The sequence below is a fragment of the Plectropomus leopardus genome, chromosome 4 (genome assembly GCF_026936395.1).
Source record: "Plectropomus leopardus strain MGB_pleo_1.0 chromosome 4, ASM2693639v1, whole genome shotgun sequence".
NCBI lineage: Eukaryota > Metazoa > Chordata > Actinopteri > Perciformes > Serranidae > Plectropomus > Plectropomus leopardus.
Window position 1 is genome coordinate 19,763,551 of NC_142179.1, and position 21,054 is coordinate 19,784,604.

A 21,054-nucleotide genomic window follows, 5' to 3' on the forward strand; every position below is an offset into this window, starting at 1 on the left:
TAGTTCAGATTTTTTTGAAGTGGGGTTGTATGAGGCACCTATAGCCAGTGTATTATAGTGCATACATCACATTATAGTATGTCGATCAGTGCGTCCTCAGTTCCTGCAGGTAGAAGTATTGATATGGAGGATAAGCGATGTACTGCTGTGGACAGGGGCATGGGCGGTTCATGAGACAATGGGCCCCTGGGAACAGATAATTAAAGGGCCCCACCACCACATAGGCGAGGCAGCTTCAGTTGTATAGCACATTTAATACAACAGGACAATTCAAAGTGCGTTACAGACCAGTAAAATATAAACCATATTAAACAATAGTCTTACTACAAAAGAGTAAAGAGAAACAATATAAAAAGTAAAATTAATAACAAAAAAATAATAAAATAAAAACAGCATTAAAAGTAGCAAAAGTGCAGATAAGATGTGCAAAGATAAAATGATTATTAAAAACTATTTCAAATCTTGTTTAAACATAAGTTGGCTTGGACTTAAAAGTAGTTGGAGTCATAGGAGTCAGACACATTATTTTTGCTGGTTTTACATCTCTTAAAGTCGTTATGCATCTTTTGGTGTTTGCATCTCCCTGTGGTTATTTTGGGTTGTTGTTTTTTTTTTTTGTTTTTTTTTAGATAGTTTTGTGTCCTTTTCTTTAAAATCGTTTTGAGTCTCTTCCTGGTTGGTAGGTGTTAATTTGCCGTTTTCTATTTTGCAATCAAAGACCAGGGACCCCCCTAACACTTTGTCCAAACCGTACCTCTATTATTAAGTCATCTAAATACATAGGAATGTCAACCTGAATTGTTTTGCATTTCTTTTTTGAAATACAGTTCATAACTCATGTTTCCAAAGGTACCAGTAGATGGCAGCAGAGCAGAGGAAATATGCAGTGCTCAAGCTAGATGTCTCCCTGTAATGTTGTTTAGCCCAGTGTGTCATAAACATAAGAGGTTTAATTTCTCACATAGGTAAGGGATATAAACAGAGCAGTTGCAGATGCCCCCAGTTATGATGCTTTCCACTGCAGATGACATCACAGAAATAGGGTATGGCACATTGGCAGTGAAATCTGGTCTGCAGTTGCCCGGCCTTATTGGTTGATTGCCTGAAAACTGCAGACCAGATTTCACTGCGCATGTGCTGTACCCCAAATGTGTGACATCATTTGAGACCATGGCTTCTCCTCTTTCCAACCTCCTTGAAGTGCATCAGGAAGTACACAACCTTGCATCTATTTGTCTTAAGTTTTTTGAGTGTTTTATCTATAGAGCATCCTGTGCATTTTGGAGCTACAGTGGTTAACTACATTTCCCATGTGTGGCCAATGAAAAGGCGCAGCTGTGTTCTATTTGATGTCGTTATAATCCTTGAGTTTTCCTTTTGCCATCATGAAGGTCAGGTTACTGGGCTGTATTATTAAATACATGCACTGGATGTTGTTGCACTCAACCTTCCTTTCTCCATGTGGGATGTAGGGTCTGATCTAAGAAAATAATCCATCCATGCACTTTTGCTGCATTTTATAGAGCGGAGTTGCAGTGGCAGCATGCCCCGCAACTTCACTCCACTAAACAAGAAGTTGATTGTTTAAGCAATATCTGTAACTTCCAAACTAGAGAGCAGTGCATAAAAGAATTGAATAGAATATATCTTTATTGTCCGTCAGAGAGGAAATTTTCTTCAGCCCACCAAACACAGAGGACAGCACAATAAAAAGCAGTCTGTCAGTTAGTAATAACAAAGCACATAAACAGGTCATTAGGGACACGTAAGACAACACTAAGTTCAGGTCATTGTCTGTCCTAATTTAAAACTCATCAGTTATTTTGTTGAGTTGAGAATACTGATGGCACTTTGGATGAAGGACTTCATAAATACATTTTTAGTTACCAAAGGGACTCTGTAGCGTCTCCCAGAGCTCTATCTGCTAAGACACTCCTCAAAGCTGATCAAAAAAAGTAATCCCTCTTCACAAATGACCTACAAGTTGCCCAAAGGCCATCTGCCAACTTTATGCAGATGACGCTTTCATATCTGCATCAACTAAGTCACCCAGTAAACCAGAGCGATCCTAGCTGCATACTTGGATGGTACACATCAGGGGCTGCAACACGGTCACCTTGTCTTGAAATAATAAACAAAACAAAACGTTTCTATATGTTTCTCCGTTAGAAACATGGCTGACTTGACAATTTAAAAATTGGGAGTGGAATGAAGAAATAAGGAAGGTCAGTGATTTCAAGTTCGTAGGAGTCCTCTTAGATCTACACCTCAAATTTGATGAACATTTATAGAAAAAAGAAAAATTCAAATACAGTGAAGACCAGCCTTAATTGTTTCAAATTAATCAGGCACTATATATATTATATAGTTATATATATGAGTATTTTATTTGATTACTATGAAAAACTGCAGTGCATTTGTAGTGCACTGCAGTTTAATAATACTGACAGCTGTATATTTTAATCACACTATACATGTATAAGCCCAGCTAGTGACAAGGGTTGAACATTTGCCATAGCTAAAAACTTTTTGCAGCGCATCAGTTTCATTCTCTGTATTGGAGCTATGTTAAATTGCGTTGTCCCCTAAATTCTAATTCAAATGCCATCTGTAAATCTGACCTTTATGGAATTCTTATTGATGTCATACTTTGTTTATATGTTCTTGCACTGCATTATATTTATGGATGTCTCTGTTATGAAACAATCATAATGAGTGATCAAACCTGCTGCACTTGTCTTTTCTGCATTCTGCTTCTGTACTTGGTTGAACACTCAGTTTAGTCGTGACCATAAGTACACACACAACAACATGCAACCTGTCATTTTAATAATTGACCCTGTGTTGACAACTGTGCAGTTGCTCGCACGCCATTGTTCACTCAAATGTCCCAATGTATTAATGCGATAGCTAAACAGAAGCAAAAATATTAAAACCTGCAGCAAATAAATTTAAAGGGGGAAATACACACATTTTCAAAATTCATACATGTTATTCCTTTGGTCTCAAAGGAAGTCCAAACAATATTAGTAAACATGAACAAATCTCTCCCAAATCCAAAAACTAGAGTGCAAAAACTTGTGATCAAGTTGTGATCACATCAAGTATAATATCTAAAGCAGCTCCACAGACAATAAATTGGGAGAGATGTAACTACAGATGTTACTGTACACTGAGAGCACACAGGGGAAAGACTATGGATCGGATTAATATGACGTCACACTAACAGTAGTTATCACTTATGGGTAGACAACTGGCAGTTGATTTTATTTGTAGAAATATGTAAAATTGGCAAACTTGTTCATTTCTGTTGTCATTTCCGGCCGTAACTGTAACATTTAATGATATGAAGTTAAACACAAAGGTGTATTTATTCTATGCACTGTGTTTATTTGCTAGCATCTTTACATATAAATATAATACATTAGCTCAGTTCTGGAAATGGCATTTCACATATACCCTTTTTGAAAGTAGAACAGTATCTTATCTCTAAGTATGAATTAAACAAAAATAATATTTGAGTGATCAGTTTCCATCATCACCTGAAACTATCCACCCGTCTGTTTTTATTGGCCAACACCCAACTCCACTGGGCGTATGCACAGACATTTCTGTTGAAGCCTCTGAAATATTTTTGTTGAAATAATTAGTCATGATTCAGTGTCATAACTATCTCATCTGTCATGCTTTCTCTTTGTTGTTTTAAGGTCTTACCATTGAGTGAGTTCACACTGTGTGTCATTTTAGTTCATAGGCCACCTAAGCCCCGTTTGACCTCATTTGGACTGTCCCATTTATTTGTTTCAAAGATGCTAGCAGGACCTGTAATACAGTTGCCTTAATAACCTATAAATAACAACACCTCCAAATGTTTTGCCGTTCTTTTAGTGTAAAGAACTACGTTATGAAAATGTTCTTCCATTTATAAAAACAGGCGATGAACAGCCTGAGATCTCTTTAGAAAAATAAATGCAATTTCAACAATATTCTCAATTTTTCCACATTTACCCTGTCAACTATTTACTGTAATTACATGTACATTTTTACATACAGCTCCACTACTGTGTTGCAATGGTGGCATCACCACACCAAACTAAAGTGGATGCTATTGAATATGACCGCAATAAGTATTCTTTTTTTTTTTTTTTCTTCAGAGAGCTGTATGCTGGTCAGGGTGTAAAAGCCTCTGAAGCAGCATTTTTACATAAAGCAGATGAATCACTGTTTACCTCCGCCCTGAAACCTGGCACTGCAAAGCCTTTACAGGTTCATCAATACTAGGTATGTAAAGTTATCTAGCGGGCCAGACTGGACCTCTTGGCGTGCTGTGTGTTTGACATGCCTGTTTTACATCGACATGGATAATTAGGTTTTTGGATTGTCCCATTTATTTGTTTGAGCATGTACACTCCATGTATTGAACAGGACCATCAAGCTCCATAAACTGGTAATTCATGCATAAGTAAACACACTAATTCAGTGTAGTTACATGTACATAAATAACCTGTTTATGAGGCTTATGATCATAATGGGGATATGGTGTTTACATGAACACAGAGAAATTGGGTTATTCTTATTCTGCGTATATATATTTGTTTGTTTTAGAGTACTCCAGCTAGCATATTTGGTTTTCTTATAAATGGAATATGGTGTTTACATGCACAAACATGTAAAAGGGATACTCCAAAAACCTAATCATAAACTGGTTATTTATAATCTGTAATTTTAATCCAAGATGAACACAGATTTCGAATGGCAGGGGGAGTGTTTCTGCAGTTCTATAACTTTTGATACATTTACAGGTTATCTTTTTCTTTTATAGCCGTTTATTTTCATAATGAATTAACAGAATGTATATTGTAGAAATTCCTAAAGACAAGAACAAATCATGAGGGTCTTTGTTGTTGTATCTGTTATATAGCATTATAAAGAAACAAACAAATCTATATCAGCTAACAGAACTGAAGCATTATTTCAAAATATCCAAAGCATACAACATGCAGAGATAGTATGGAAACGTGCACTTGTCATTATTGCCACATAGGTTTACATTATTGTTAAAGACGCATCTTTCTCTGGCAGCCTGAGGTGTAAGAGCTTCCCCTGCCTGCATTGAAACAACTCTTCTTATTCTGCGTCTTTTGCTTTTGCTTTTGCCTGCAGGCCTTTTTCTGTGTTTCCTCATCCCTTTGACGCCATTTCTTCATGAATCACTAATGGTTGCATAAAACAGGTTTTAGCTGTAAATTAGTGGGTTTATCCCTGCAGACTACAGACAGAACACTTAACATCACTTCAAACAATGATCTTAATGACACTGCCAAAATGATCACATATTTCCTTTTTGTAACATGAATCATTTTACCTGCAGCAGAGAGGCTGATCCTGACAGCTGTCACTGAGCTCACCAAACAAAACAAAACTTAAATTAATTAACCAGTGTTCACTCATAAGCAATTTAATGTATTAATAATCTAACATTATATGAAAATCATAACTCAAATTGAAACTTCATTGCTTTATCCCATATAAAAGATATTACATAAAATAAATGCCATATAAGAAACCATGGTTTTCCTGGGACCTGAGCTTTTTTAAGTTTTTTTAATGTCTCTTAACTATTTGGGATTGGAAGGGCCTGAAAAGTATGAAAACCTAAGCATTGTCTTTGAACAATAAGTAGTTGTGGGAAAAAGAAAAAGTGTCTCCCCCCCCCCATAGTATCAAGTGAGTAATACATTTTCAAATGTTATTTCAGTGTCTGAATATTGTTGTACAAAAGCAAAAATACAAACAATGGAACATTTGTTCAATGTTTTGTAACTCTAAGGGTTAGGGGGGCACTGTTCCAGTCTGAAACTATTTAAACTTACCATTTTAATGCCTGAACATGGCTGTGCATATCTAAAAATCTTGTGATCTGTTCATTTTGAAACTCTGTATGATTTTTTTTATTTCTTGCTCTATTTTCCAAGTTAGGAATGTACTTTTTGTTTATAGGAACAGTCCGTAACACTCAACTGGCCTGTGAAATGCAGCGATAATACCATGATTCATTGTAAATGTCCTCAAATCAGATGATAGTTAAGTCCTAATTTCCTAAAACAAGAACTTCCTAATTATTAGTGTTTGTGTTGTTCCTGTTGATAAAATTGGTCATATCAAACTACAAATTTTATTAAACATACATAAACATTCTCAACTAATTGATTTTGATCAGGTTTTGTTTCTTGTTGCTTGTTGTGTTGGGAATCGGCTGTTGACTGACTTGGTAGGCATGACTGGTATTTTGTTTTGACATGGATTAGTGTATTAAACTTTTGCTACCACTGGACGGCTCAAAGAAAGAGTTCACGAACGAGGATAACAGGTCTAAGTTGAAGTATAAATTATGTATAAGGTGCAGCAAACCCAAAAGGTAATTTCCTTGTATGAGGACGTAGGGTAAGAATATGAATGAGTGTCCTATCAAGAAACAACTACCAGTGTCCCTACAGCTGGGGTTGGGAGCCTGTAGTAATTAACTTAAGGTTTGATGAGCCACGCATGACATTTCCTGGAACTGTTTGTAAAGCACTGACTCCTGCAGCCACAAACATTTCACATGCACTCCACCTCTCTTGTAATGATGGTACAACACCATTATGTAAGGGTTAGAAAGACTGCTTTCCTGTAGTTAGACTGCATGCTCGCTGTGGTGTTCATTATGCTCTGATGCGTCTTCATACCATCTGCACACGTGACAAAAAAGTCCAAGATGTTTTCACTTTATTACAGACATTAAGGTTATTATCAGACAATATAAAGTCATGAAATTTTAGACATTTGTCCACTTTGATTCTGTAGATCATAACACACTAGCATGGTGTTTGATATCACGCTCCACACCACACAGAACATTTAGTAAGGAGCTGCTGGAGACCAGCACTACATGAGCTATGGGCCATAACATAATCTGCACACCTAATATGGTTCACTATCATTCGTTCAGAAGTAAACTAATTGGATTTTGTATTTGATTAGATTGGATGAAATCTTGAAAATAGGTTTTTCAAAACAGAAAAAAAGGTTTCTAAAATCGTATTAGATGATGTGATCAAGGCTTGACTTATCCCAGACTTATGGAACAAAACGCAGAAAAATGTTTAAATTTGCTTTGAAAAACAGGTGCAAAAGTAAGATGAACTAACTGATCCTGGATTTTAAAACATATGATTTCCTTATCTGGATCATGCTTGACCCAGATTCAGTTTTATAAACAACTGGACCCTGAGTAATTCAGGCTTTTCTCCTGGGTTGTGATTATAATTGTGAACCTACATAAAAATGGTTTGGGACATGGATCATTTTGCAAAGACATTAGAAAAGAAATCAAACAACTTCCAACTTCTATAATGTCAGCTTGGTCTCTTCCAGCAAACACAGAGCTTGCAGGTCGTTCTTTAATTTGGTGGAAACAAACAAGCAGTTCGAAACTTATTAAAAACACTTCTGTATACAGAAAATTGTTGATTCTACTACTACCTCTAATTAAAGCAGATAGGCGCAAATATCAGGACAAAAAACAAACTAGCATATTGCATAATTACAAGGATTTCCTTCTTGTAACACGAGTCACCTAGCAGATGTTTAACATGCTCTGGAGAGGCTTTATGGCACTGATCCAGACCGCTTGCACTGTGCTGTCCTGCTGTGCAAACCAAACTAAACTGAAATTAATGAGTTTCACAAAGTTTATCAATTTTACAGATACTGAAGTAGAACATCATATGCAAATCTAATGTGTACAAACATAAAAAAAGTCAGCTTTGTCTCTTCCAGAAAACAGAGTTAGCAGGTTGTTCTTAAATTTTATGAAAGTAAACAGGCAGTTTTTCTCATTAATTTGAAAGGACTTCTGTATTCAGGAAAACAAGTATTCAGTGCAGATGATGCTGATGAGACCAAATATGAGGAAACACACACAAAAAAAAATACTTGTACGTTCCATCTTCAGTGTTCCAAAAAGAAACATGCACAAAAGACAATGGAGAAAGTATGAGAAACCCACAGACTGACAGAGTCCATGTATGAGGGACACATGCACGCAGACACTATAATAAAAAACTAACATCAACAGAATAAACATAGTCAGGTTCAGAGACTGTGAAATTATAGCCTGGTCCAAAGGACCAATATAAGATTTTCATGTTGTCACACTAATTTTTGACTTTTGTATTTATATTCTAAATCAGTCTGCATGGATTTTTCTCTCTCACGGTACTTTGTTTTACATCAGATAAAGGTAGCCCTTCATTTGGCATGTTAACCTTCCACCTTTTGTTTTAACTGCTTTGTGACAGTTTGTTGTGAAGGCCTCCATGGAAACTCTTATCTCCATCTAAATGTGCTTAACTGAAAGCAAGTGTTTCATACTTCCTGTTTTTTTTTTTTTACTAAAATTGTTTATATCATCAGTAACATGCATCATTTGTCCTCTAATATTCAAAAACACTATCAAGAGCTTGGAAAGATGAAGCAGGGTATATTATTCACTACAGTCTGTCATATATTCTCCTCATTGCTGGATTGTTGAATTGATCTGCTCCAAACAGCCCAGATGCATACTAGGCAATCCTGGTGAACAACTATGTGGTTTTTCCAGTTTGGCATCTTTGATTTTCTCATGCGTGCGTTACTCCTTTCCTGTCAATCACATTATCTATTTACCTGAAAAGACTCTCCGGAGACACACAGTCTATTCCCTGTCCTTACTGCACTTCCTTGAGATAGTTAGAGGTTAGACTGGACTTTAGCCAGCTACAGTATATGTGACAAACCCTCCACCCCCTTTTTTCCACACCTTCAGGACATTTCAATCAGGGTGTAAGGTACATGACGGTATATGTTTAACCCCTCCCACCCATTTTTTCATACCTTTCAAACATTTCACCACAACTACTGCTAGCAGCTAGAAAATTTCCTTGAGCAGGGAGGTCAGTGTGCTTCGCAATCTTAAATATCATGAATGAAAGTATTCTTACAACTGTTACCTGTATTATTCTATTATTTAAGTGGGGGTAAAACTAATTTAAAAATTCATAGTGAGTTTGTCACACAGCGACCCTCTGTCATTAGCAGCTATCTTGGTAGCATGAAGCACACACAACAAGGGAGCTTTTAAAGTGTGTTTTCCCCCTTGATTCCAATAGAAGTGGCACCAAAATCTGGCTCCAATGGCAAATTTAAATGCAGTCACTGACGTTAGGTCCTTCCCTTCTTTTTTTCGTCTCTTGTAATTTCTTAAACCTTATCACACCGAGTTAGATGTGGAAATATGCTCGCTCGACATGATGTTTATTCCTGCTGTCTCTCTTTGGTGTTGCCTTTTACTAGTCTTCTTAACGTTATCCCCACCACTCGCAGTCGCCAACTTTCTCAGCCGCCTGTTCCACCCAGTAGAAACTGATCCCTGGAAGCACTTGTTGTGCACCTCAAAAAGTTGTCTCATTACAGCATTGATTTATTAGTTTGATAGAAAGAGCAGCATCTGTATTTTTGATGTCATTGTATTTCTAAAACGCCTTGATATATACTGTAATACCTTGATACCACCAAAGCCTACCAGACAGTTTTCTTTTTACCAGCAGCTCTGTGTAGTTATGTGACCAATCATTTTTCAAATTAGATGTGTTTTTTTTGTATTTGTTGTTGTTGGCAAGCCAGGAGCTTACACTTATCTTCTGTAGTTATGTCACCACCTATGGTATTAATGGCATCATGTATGTGTCAACACTGTTAATGTCATCACAAAAACTTGGCATTATGTTCTCGAACATAGCGATACATCTGACTGCCAGATGGCACAAGGATCACATCAGAGCAACCATAAAATATGTCAGAGCTGCACTCCACCCCAAACTGTACTTTGTATGTCAATAATGCATGAAGGGCATGTTGGGTTGATTGAAATGTTTGTTGTTGTTTTGTTGAAGTCTGATGGGTGCTAATAAAAACCAGACTTACGACACCGTTTTCACAAGTGCACATAAATTACAGCACTGTAAAATACAGTAACAATTTTAGAAAATTGTCCAATTGGATCGTGGCCCTTAAAAACAGTCTTGAAGCAGTGTGAGGTATAAAATAATCTTACATACGATCTTAAAAAAATTAAAACATTCATACAGTGAATTCTATGGGAAACAAATGTTGAGCCGAGACAAACTCTAAAATGCTATCTGTGTTAGTAAAGGTGGGAGTAAGTCACACGTGAGAAAATCACAAGCAAGTCTTCAGCAAGTCCCAAATTACTGCTGAGAATCAAGCAAGTGAAGTCCCTGCTATAACTCAAGCAAAACCAGTCATTCCTCAGGTCAAGCAAATCACATTTCAAGTCATATGAAATTCTGATAATCTGTCAATCTTTAGCTTTCTGGGTTTTACCCTCTGAAACCTGGAGAGCTTCTTGTGCTGCTTTCGGATGCCTTTCACCGGTATTTAACCTTTGAACCTTGAGCAAACTGGTGCGATTTCTTAAAAACATGGGGGGAAAAAAGGCAATAAGCAAGTTGGGAAAATGTTATACAGATTGTAAGAAATTAGTAGATTTAGAAAGTTATTTGTAAAGAAAAAGAAAGAGTGTGGTTTTGTGGGTTTTGTGGCCCGGTGATAGAGAAGTTTAAATGTTGTGTTGGTTGTGTTTTGGGCTGCAGACCTTGCATTCAGCTGTTCTCCCCACCTTAATTGTGACATAATCAAATTTTAGTACATTAGGACTAGGCCTCTCCATGATAGCTACCCTGTGTGTTGTCCCAGCCATATCTAAAATATCTATTATCATGAAATACATCAAACACTGCTTCTACAACTCACACTATTTCTCCATATCTGTCCTCTGCAAACAAACTAATTTCAAATAAATTTATCTTGTAATTCACAAAATCAGAGATTAGGTAAAATAATAGAAAAAAATGTACTTGTAATAATACTTGTAACTTGGACTGTGTTATTTCATACTGTATTACAAGACACCAGTCACAATTGTCCAATTCAGCAGTCATTTTCAGAATATGAGTCTGTACCTACCTTAAGATGGGAAGTGTTATGATAATTGTGTGTTGTTATTTTTTTGGTTAGCCTGTTGCTGAATGATCTTGGAAGGTTACATTTCATGTGACTGACAGCTACTGACAGATCCATATGAATGCATTCACATGTTTGTTCTTGTGAGAAAACCCCACATACTGCTACCAGTCAGCCTGTGCCCAAACTGCATTTTCCAGCCTGTAGAGATGCCAAAAGAGAGACTCAAACAAGAGTAATCACATTTAGGAGTAAATAAAGTGGCATGCAAACACATGACACTCCCATCTTTCCTGTAAACTGGAAAGCAATTAAGACTATTTTTATGATCACATTTACCAGACCATTGCAATATCACATGAGTGGTGCATCAGTTTTATAGAATTAATGGTTTTAAACTAATTTTCTGAAGTTTTCAAAGACACTAACTGCACCATCCACACACAAGAAGACACACGCACAGATGCTTCACCAACAGACAGGCAGATGATTGTATCGCGTAATTAAACTGGCTGACTGTCTGCTGTCTGACAAAGCCACAACATGGTTCAAGTTACAATTAGTTTACTTTGTTATGGTTTCAGACAGATTGAATAACCAGACTGAACTCTGAGACACTGAAGATAACCCACTGACAGTCTCAGCCAAAACTCTGTCAGTCTGAGAAATATGTATACCAGCAAGCCTTTTTCAGAATATTTTTAATATGGATATACACAAAATGTTTGCAGTTGATCCATGTAAGGACACCAAAAAAATCCAACATGTCACTTTATTTTTCTTTCATTCACAGTCAGGTTTTGACTCTATGCGTTAGTTAAAGACTTTGCCAACATATGTGAACAAGGGCTGACAAGCTAACAAAATGCCTGTAAATAACTAAAAAACACTAGATATCAGTGTGTCAAATATATATTTTGGCACCTTATGTCTCCGAGAGAGGGAAAGTAATAGTAAGCTTCTACAGGTGCTCATGGTACACTGTCGGGATCCCAAAAGGCTCCACTAAATCAAGATGGCGAAGGCCAAAGTGACGAAATTTGGCTCTGCTTGTAGTCTACAAACCAATGCGTGACAATGCGGTAGCTATGTCCATTTTTTTTTTAGTCTGTGGTCTAAAATGTTTGAAGTTTTCCTTTAATCAAACTGGATAAAATTTTATTTGAGAAACAGTTGCTTGCTTTTTGTGATACGCATCATCAGTTCATAGATTATGAAATTTCAATACCTTTTTTGATGAGTGTATGTCCTTGTGTACTTACAGTGCACCCATTGTGACAAGCTTTGAGAAAGAACATGGGTAGATCTCTCCATTAACAGCTTCCGATACTCTGCAAAAAACATTTCGTTGGATGGTTGAAAAGCTGAATAAAACAGGTGTATGTGAGGACAATGGGTGGGTCATCAGACAAAAACAGAAGGTCAAGTGTCATCCAGTTCTGTTGTTATGGTTTATACATTTTTAAATGAACTCCAGGCTGCGACACAATAAAAAAAAAATTAAAAAAAATACACTTTTCGGAAGATGAATGAGAAATTGAATTAAATGTCCCTCCTTAAAGCATCACTGCTGATCAGTAATTACAAGGAAGTGTCTCAGCTTCCAAGCAGCACTGAAATGCATGACAGTGGTGAAAGACGAAGGAGCTGTGGGTTATCCACCCCATATCACACACGGTGTATCATAGGCCTGTAACCTTAATTTGAGAAGTTTTTATTACATTTTTTATTTTAGTATTTTAAGATTAGTTAACGGCTCAAATAGTTTTATGACTGTGTTCATGATGAAAAAGCACATAGTTGTGACTGATAGTCATTTTTGTTTGTCATATACTGTATTTTTAGAATGTACTTCTTTTTTTCTAGAATTACTGATCACAAGAAACCAGCAATTGATATTATGTTCTTAGATGATGCTGATCTACAGCTTGTCGTGCCTGCAGTTAACAGAACCAGAGAGACCACATGCCTGAACAGATGCCAAGTCGGTTGTTCCAGAATTTAATGGGTTTTTTTTTTTTTTTTTGCTTTAATTAAACCTTTAAGAGCCTTGCAAAGCAGGTAGATGACGCATGACTTCACCTCAGTATGGTTTATTTTTTTAAGACAAAGCATAACAATTAGATGAAAATGATGAGTGCTGTCTTTGAGCCTGCATTTTTCATTTACTTGAATCGTAAATTTTCTTTTTTTTTTTAGCTCTATTAAATGTAGCCAACTGTCACATTTTAAAAACAAAACAAAGGAAAATGGAGTTTGCATTAACCTTGATTATTGAATGATAATTACTTATCTCAGGCTTCATTCTAGTCAGATATTCATACAGGTTGGTTCAGGTCAAAGTGCTTCACAGGTGTTTGGACAACTGACACGGAAGTAGAGATATAAACAGCAAAACAATGGGAGACTAGACTGCATGTGGTATTTGACATAAAGTTCTGAATTAAAGACATTATTCAAACAATAAAACAATCACAATGATTTAATATTAAAATGTACAAAAATATATAAAAATACAATAAGTTAAAGCAAACATTCAGGTGAAACGAAAACTGTGAAAAAAACCCCATTAAATGTTGAATCCTTTAAGGTTTAAGGTCCTTAAAGATTTTTCTTTAAGGTGTCAACATTTTTAGCCAACTTTACATGCTTGAGGTCAAACAGCTCGGAGCTATAAGAGAGTTAAAACCTGCCTCTATTAAGGTTTTAGTCTCGCCTGCAGAACAGCTTAAGAGCTGATTCTAGAGAACTTGAGTGGCTGTTTGTCAACATTTTGGTGTAATAATACTGTACAAGACATGCAGCGCTTTAAAATTCAGTGAATTTTTTATTTTATTTTTTAAAGAAATGCAAAAACTATAACATAGCTTTAATGATGTGTGTTCTTTGCACTTCGACAGCAAAGTTGTGGATCAACTGATCATAACTTTTATGGGTGGACCAGATGGAGGAGCTCTATTTATATTGTGTCATATTTAACTGTTTTTGTCTCCATGACTTCATGGAAAATTGCATGATTCAAAAGAGGCTCCCAAAAGCCTCCAAGATATTCACTTGTGGTGAATGTTCTGCGTGATGTAAAAAAAAAAAACAACCCAACCCAGACATTTTTTGAATGACAAATATTAGAGACATTAGACTTGAATAGATTTAAGATCGTCTGCATAGATTGTGGAGCAGTTGACGAAATCGGGAGACAGCTCATCCTAAAAAATTGAAAAATAATGATAATGTTGTGTTTATATCTCATAAGATAAAACCTGCTAAAAGGTAAATTAAAAGGCTCCCTTTTTCATTATTGTAATGCAGTAAAATCTTTAGTAAAGTACAGTACTTGGGATGTATTGCACACTGATATCAGGATAATGGCATACATTTTATGGCACTGTGCAGGATCTTAACTTTGACAAACATGAGTAAATGGTGAAGATGATGGTTAAAGAGGTAACATTATTTATTCACATTCAATTATATGACAGGGAGCTGGTTCTGGAAAAGATGCCATGTGGGCAGGAGTCAGTTTGATTTGTTCAGCCGTCTGTCTGTGCAAGAGTAACACTCAGTTTGTTTGGTAGATGCTCCAGTGTCCCTCACGAACTATGAAATGAAATATGAATGCCGTATTTGTGTTTGCGTCACTGGAAAGAAAAAAGGTTAACGTGAAGAGGAAAAGTGGAAGGAATGATGAAAGTGGAAGGAATGATGCACATTTGTGAATCATGGAACCATTTTGATTGACAGCTTGTTGCTGTGTTGAAGTGGTTTGTTGAAACGCTGGACAGTCCAGCTTTTTAGTTTCCTGTTAAACCACATGTCCATCTATTCTGGAACCTGCTCAGACAAAGATGCCCCAGGTGTTGCAAAGTGGTGCCTCCTTCCTCAGAAAATACTATATATATATATAAAGACCACAAATGGTTGGAAAGGAACTGACACCTGACTGCAGCTGGACGATCAGAGTGGGACATCCAACACATCGCAGGTACTGTGGTCAAGCTTCTTCCCTTTAACATTTGTTTAGTGTTTCTTCTCACTTGCAAATAGAAAATGTAGTTTACATTCAGGCAACTTTGCTCTTTTGTGTATTTAGTACTTTATCAGTTGATCAGTGTTTTTTTGAACAGGACTATGTTTGTCTTTTTCAGAGATGAAGTGGCTTTTCTACCTGATAGCAGCAGGACTTTACATGTGTTTGCAAAACTGTGTGCATGCTGGTGAGTAAAACCTTTGTTACATTAAATTAAATTAAATGAAATACAGTCATTATAAATGTGTATAAAATAGTCTACTGCAGATTATTTTGGCATTTAGATAAAAACTAAACAGATGATCACAGATGAATATGTAAGTCTGTACCAGGAAAAGTTACACGTATTCGCTTGCAGGGTAGAAACTGAAATATAATAGGAACTTAAGTTCCCCAAATTGAAATATCTTTTGTCCTTTTGCTGCTGCCTCTTCTGACTGATTTATTGCACAGGGCTATGCTCAAATTATGAAAAATAATGAATGATTAAGGACCCTACATGTGTAGAAAGGGCATTTTGGCAGACCAAATTGAACTGTATGGTGGGCCAACTTTGGCTTATGGGTCCCATTTTGGGATGCTCTTGTTTATACAACAGTGCTTTGTGGTAACTGTTGAATAGATATTGTCCATTATAGCACTATTGCTCAGTAATCTACTGAGAACAACAGTATTTATACAGAATAAGACTTAATGAAATATGTTTTTTGTTTTGCTTTCAGAATCACGTTTGAGCCGAAGTGTCATTGAAAAAGCTGTGATTGAAGCCAAGGCCACTGTGGACTCAGCATATGAGTACTCCAGGAGAGTGTGAGTGTTCAAACCTGCTGAACTAGTGCAGTGATAAAAAAAAAAATACAAAAAACAAATGCCACATCATAAATGGTTACAATCCATTCAAAAGCCGTCAGAGGCAATATTATCTCAATGTTTTTTAATCTGGCATCCTCACACAATACAGGAGCATTGACCGTGTGAGGAGGAATGTAGTGAGTCCTTCAGATGTCCTGAGGACTTTGAAGCAGCCTGTCGGGCCTACTCGTAATGCTGTGCGTGCGGCTGATTATATGGATAATGCTGTCAAAATAATAAAGAGATCTTTGGAAAGACGTCAGAAACGCTCCATCAATGCCACAGGTCTGTATCCAAAATAGGTTCTTTAATTTTTCTATACAGGTGGCTTTAAGTCACAGCTACTGTAAGGTGTCTTTTTTTCTCTTTGTTATTTAGATCTGATCTCTGAGGAGGATCTGCAGGTCATTGCTGATCTGACAGGCTGCTCTCCCCGACACCGTGTCCCCTCCTGCAAGACAACTCCCGATTTAGACAAGTTTCGCACAGCAAGCAGCGTCTGCAACAACATGTAAGAGGCACCAACTTCACTGCTGTTTGTTTCCTTTCATGTCTCAAATAATAAAGTTAGACATGGGAGTGGATGCTTGGACTACTAACATTCCTTTTGAGAAATGGTGCCAGCATTGTCACTGGTACAAGCTATGCATGGCACACCCATATGTGAGACAAAGAGCAAGAATAATAAAGGTTTATTTATTTTTCTTGCCTAGAAAAAACCCCCGCCAGGGATCCTCCAACACACCCTTTACCCGCTGGCTCCCTGCTGAGTACCAGGATAAAATCTCACTGCCAAAAGGATGGGACCCTAAGCTGAAAATCAGGAGACGTTTTCTTCCTTTGGTACTTTATACCACTGTATATTCACTATATATCTGAGAAAAGACAAATAATGGCCGATGTATAGCACAGTTGCATTTATATCAAGTGATGCTTATTTTCTCACTTGTACCACTCTTGGACCATTGTAGCTTTACAAATCCTTTTATCTAGGGTGCTTATTGTCTACATCTTGTCCTCAGGTAAGGGAAGTGTCCAACCGTATTCTGCGCACAGCAAACTCTGATGTGGAGAGCGACCCACTTTACACTCACCTGGTGACGATCTTTGGCCAATGGACTGACCATGACCTGACCTTCACTCCTCACTCTCCTGTCATCCGCTCATTCAGTAATGGTATTGACTGTGACAAAAGCTGTGAACGCACAGAGCCCTGCTTCCCCATTGAGGTCAGTGTTGTTTCACTGTACAATTAAAATGCATTAATACAAATAGCAAAAACACCCACACACATATTGGATGTTAATTGCTTGTTGTCATGCAAACAGATTCCCGACCAAGACCCTCGCTTTGGCAGAAACTCAGAGGAATGCATCCCCTTCTTCCGCTCAGCAGCAGCTTGCGGTTCGGGCAACACAGGCGAAATCTTTGGTGCAAGCACCATCCGTCAGCAGATGAACTCTCTCACAGCTTTCATTGATGTAGGTCAGGTATACGGTGCGGAGGATATTAAAGCTCGCTTCCTACGCAACCTCACCAATGATAAGGGCCTGTTGAGGGTCAACACACAATACATGGACAACGGCCGCGAGCTCCTGCCCTTCACCAACATGAATAGCAACATGTGTGCCACCCGAGCTCGCATTACCAATGACTTAAATGTTGAAGAGGTTCCCTGCTTTCTGGCTGGTGAGTGACAGCGAGAATGCTGATGTCTCATATTAAACATGGTGGTTGTCATAATTAACACAACTGAGATATGTCAACTCCTGATTGTGTGTATTGAAAGAACAGGTCTGCTTTTCTGCCAGGTGATGAGCGCAGCAATGAGAACATTGGTCTGACCTCTTTACACACACTGTTTTTGCGTGAGCACAACCGTCTGGCGCGTGCTCTGGCTGAACTCAATCCTCACTGGGGCGGAGAGAGACTCTATCAGGAAGCACGCAAGATCATGGGAGCATATTTCCAGGTCAGAGAAACTACAGAAAGTCTAATTATACACTTATTGGAATGTGCTAGCGTGGTTCAATTAACTAAATGTATTTTTCTGTCTCTTAGGTTATCACTTACAGAGATTACTTACTCCACATTGTTGGTCCAGACTTTATTGCCACGCAGTTGTCCGCCTACCCTGGTTATGATGAAAACGTGGACCCCAGCATCTCCAATGTGTTCGCTACAGCTGCCTACCGATTCGCTCACCTGATGGTTCAGCCTTTCATGTTTCGTCTTAATGAACGTTACCAGGAGCACCATGAATTCCCCAGCCCGTTGCTGCACAAAGCCTTCTTCACACCATGGAGAATCATCCATGAAGGTATGTCGACGATCTTTAACTAAACAATCGGATGCAGCTGCCGTAGGCTTTGATATACTGACACTGTTCAAACACTGCAATTGACTTGACCAATCCCATTCTGGAATTCATCGCTCATTTTGTTCTTAAATGGAAATTTATTTAACATATTAAATCACTAAGGAAAGGGTGTACATCAATCAAGAGGGAATTCATTACCTATTCCAATGGGGTTCAGGTAATTTTCCTTAGAGTGCTTCCAGGGTACCCTTCCAGCACAGAAAATGTGATGATCTTCCCTTCCACTTTAGAAAACATGACTAGCGTAGTCTAGGGTGCCCCTCCAGTGGAGAAAACATGATCAAGTCCCCTTCCAGTATCGATAATGTGATGAATTGCCCTCCAGAGCGCCCTTCCAGTGGAAAAAAACATGAAGTCCTCTTCCAATGGGGATAAGGTGTTGAATTACCCTCTTGAGTGGCCCTGAATTTGAGAAAACATGTTGCAATGCCATATAGACTGGCCTAAATGTTAGAAAACTTTGGCGTGCTGATGCTCACTACATGCAGCTGGTGCTCTTTTTATTTTATTTTGTTCGCCCCTGCCCCTCAGACAGCTGCAGTATTTCACCATGTAGGAGCAATGTCTGCTGCAGTGTAACCCAGTGCAGTGGGTGCCATACACAACCTGCCTATTAAGTTCTAAAATGTTGGTACCAAACAAAATGGTATATCAAAAACTACAATAAACTGCAGAGGGGAGTCATGATTCTTAGTGGGACCAACAGAAGTATCTTAAACTTAAACAAGTTCCCATTCCTCGTGTTCTTCAGGTGGTTTGGACCCAATCATCAGGGGCTTGGTCGGTCGTAAGGCCAAGCTGAACACACAGGATCACATGATGACTGATGACTTAAGGGAAAGGCTGTTTAAATTCTCTACTGAGTTAGCGCTGGATCTGGCCTCCCTTAACTTACAGAGAGGCAGAGACCACGGGCTACCAGGTATTACTCTCATTTATTCTTTCCATTTATTTTCTTGCAGAATTTGGTCTGAGTCCTAGCTGGCGTAACCTAAAAATAACACACAATAAAACAACTCATAAACATGGCATCATCTTTGCCCCATTTGTCCCTTTTTAGGATACAACGAATGGCGCAAGTTTTGTGGCCTGTCACAGCCACGAAATCAAAGACAGCTGGCAAGAGTGCTGAAAAATGGTAACCTGGCCAGGAGCCTGCTGGATCTCTATGGCAAACCTGACAACATCGATGTGTGGGTGGGAGGAGTGGCTGAGCCGTTTGTCCGTGGAGGAAGAGTGGGACCCCTGTTTGCCTGCCTGATTGCTACTCAGTTCCAGAATATCCGCCAGGGAGACCGGTAAGCACTGAAATTGCATTATTGACTGACATGTACTAAAGATAGTGATGTTACCTGCACCTTTAACCCTTTGAAACCTGAGCAAATTGGCTTGATTTCTGTCTAAAACATGGGAAGAGGGCAATAAGCCCAAAATTAGTTACTTAAGTTACTGAAATGTTCAAGAAAATTACCTGAAATTTATAAAAAAAAAAAAAAGAAAAAGAGTGAAATGACAATGAAATTACCTTGAAAAGCGCTTTTAAAAAATTCTAATAATATTATTACATAATTTTAAATATTTAATTATGATTATTTTAATTTGTCCCTAGTTTTTCTCTTATATCCCTAAACATTTTACCCTTGCTGTTTTAGTGATTATCTAAATCTACTTCTTGCAATTTGTACAACATTTCTTACCAAGTTGCTTGTTGCCTTTTTTCCATGTTTTTGAAAGAAATGTAGCCAAATAATTCAGGTTTCAAAGGTTTTAATACTTGTAAAAGGCATCTGAAAGCATCACAAAAAAAGAGATGTCGGTCTGGGTTTCAAAGGGTTAAACATTAACTGTCAATTTCAGTCTCTGGTGGGAGAACAAGGGGGTCTTCACTGAGGCCCAGAGAGAGTCCCTGAGGGAGACTTCACTCGCCCGCATCATCTGTGACAACACTGGTATCACTGATGTACCAGAGCAGCCCTTCCAGTACCAGCCCAGAGGGTCCGGTTACACGAAATGCACAGACATCCCTGCCTTTGACCTCAGTCCATGGACGGAGAAACGTGAATAGAAATCCTCGCTGCAGCGGTCTCACTAAAGACAGCTACATCTCAGGGCGTCTGATTTTACTGTTAAAGGTGAGATCTTTCTTCACACAGCTGCTGACTCCTCAAAGACATCACTGACACAACTCCTGTTTAAAACTTGCGTCATTGTTTGCTTTTGAGCATTTGCTTGCTTTGTTTGAAATTAAAATATTTTCCTTTACTTACTTTATTAATTCAACTAAAAGGACAATTCTTAAATCCCATGTATTTGATTAACCTCTGGAAAATAATGTGATTGCTATCAGTGCTAGCTAATATGACATAGTTTTTTTTTTTAATCTCTCTTTTAAATGTGGCTTTAATGACTGGAAAATGAATGTGAACTACTTGACGATTTCCAAATAGTGTAGGTTAAAAGGTGCTTATTTGAAAAAAAATAAATTATTTGAAATATTATCATGTTTGTCTGGAGAGTTGACGATTTACATCATCTTAATGGATAATAATGTAATGACAGGGGGGGTAATTTACATAGGAATAACTCAGCATTTGATTTTTATAACATGATCAAGACGTCTGGTGTATCCTGCTGTGCAACATTGGACCAGGAGAAAATGCATGTGCTACACAGCAGAGGGTTGATCCACTGGTCAACTTATTTGATCTTTACCTCTGCCTAAATCTAACCA

General features: G+C 37.8%; 1 protein-coding gene across 1 annotated transcript; it reads left to right on the forward strand.

Moving 5' to 3' along the window:
- The first annotated feature begins 86 nt into the window (after positions 1-86).
- Positions 87-20,821, forward strand: LOC121944790 (eosinophil peroxidase-like). Its single transcript, XM_088076747.1, has 13 exons — positions 87-15,046; positions 15,210-15,278; positions 15,814-15,901; positions 16,053-16,228; positions 16,322-16,454; positions 16,657-16,786; positions 16,966-17,172; positions 17,272-17,632; positions 17,755-17,915; positions 18,005-18,263; positions 19,075-19,245; positions 19,384-19,621; positions 20,181-20,821. Exons 2-13 carry the CDS (start codon positions 15,212-15,214, stop codon positions 20,386-20,388), a joined length of 2,199 nt encoding a protein of 732 aa, XP_087932873.1. The 5' UTR covers positions 87-15,046; positions 15,210-15,211; the 3' UTR covers positions 20,389-20,821.
- Positions 20,822-21,054: the final 233 nt, after the last annotated feature.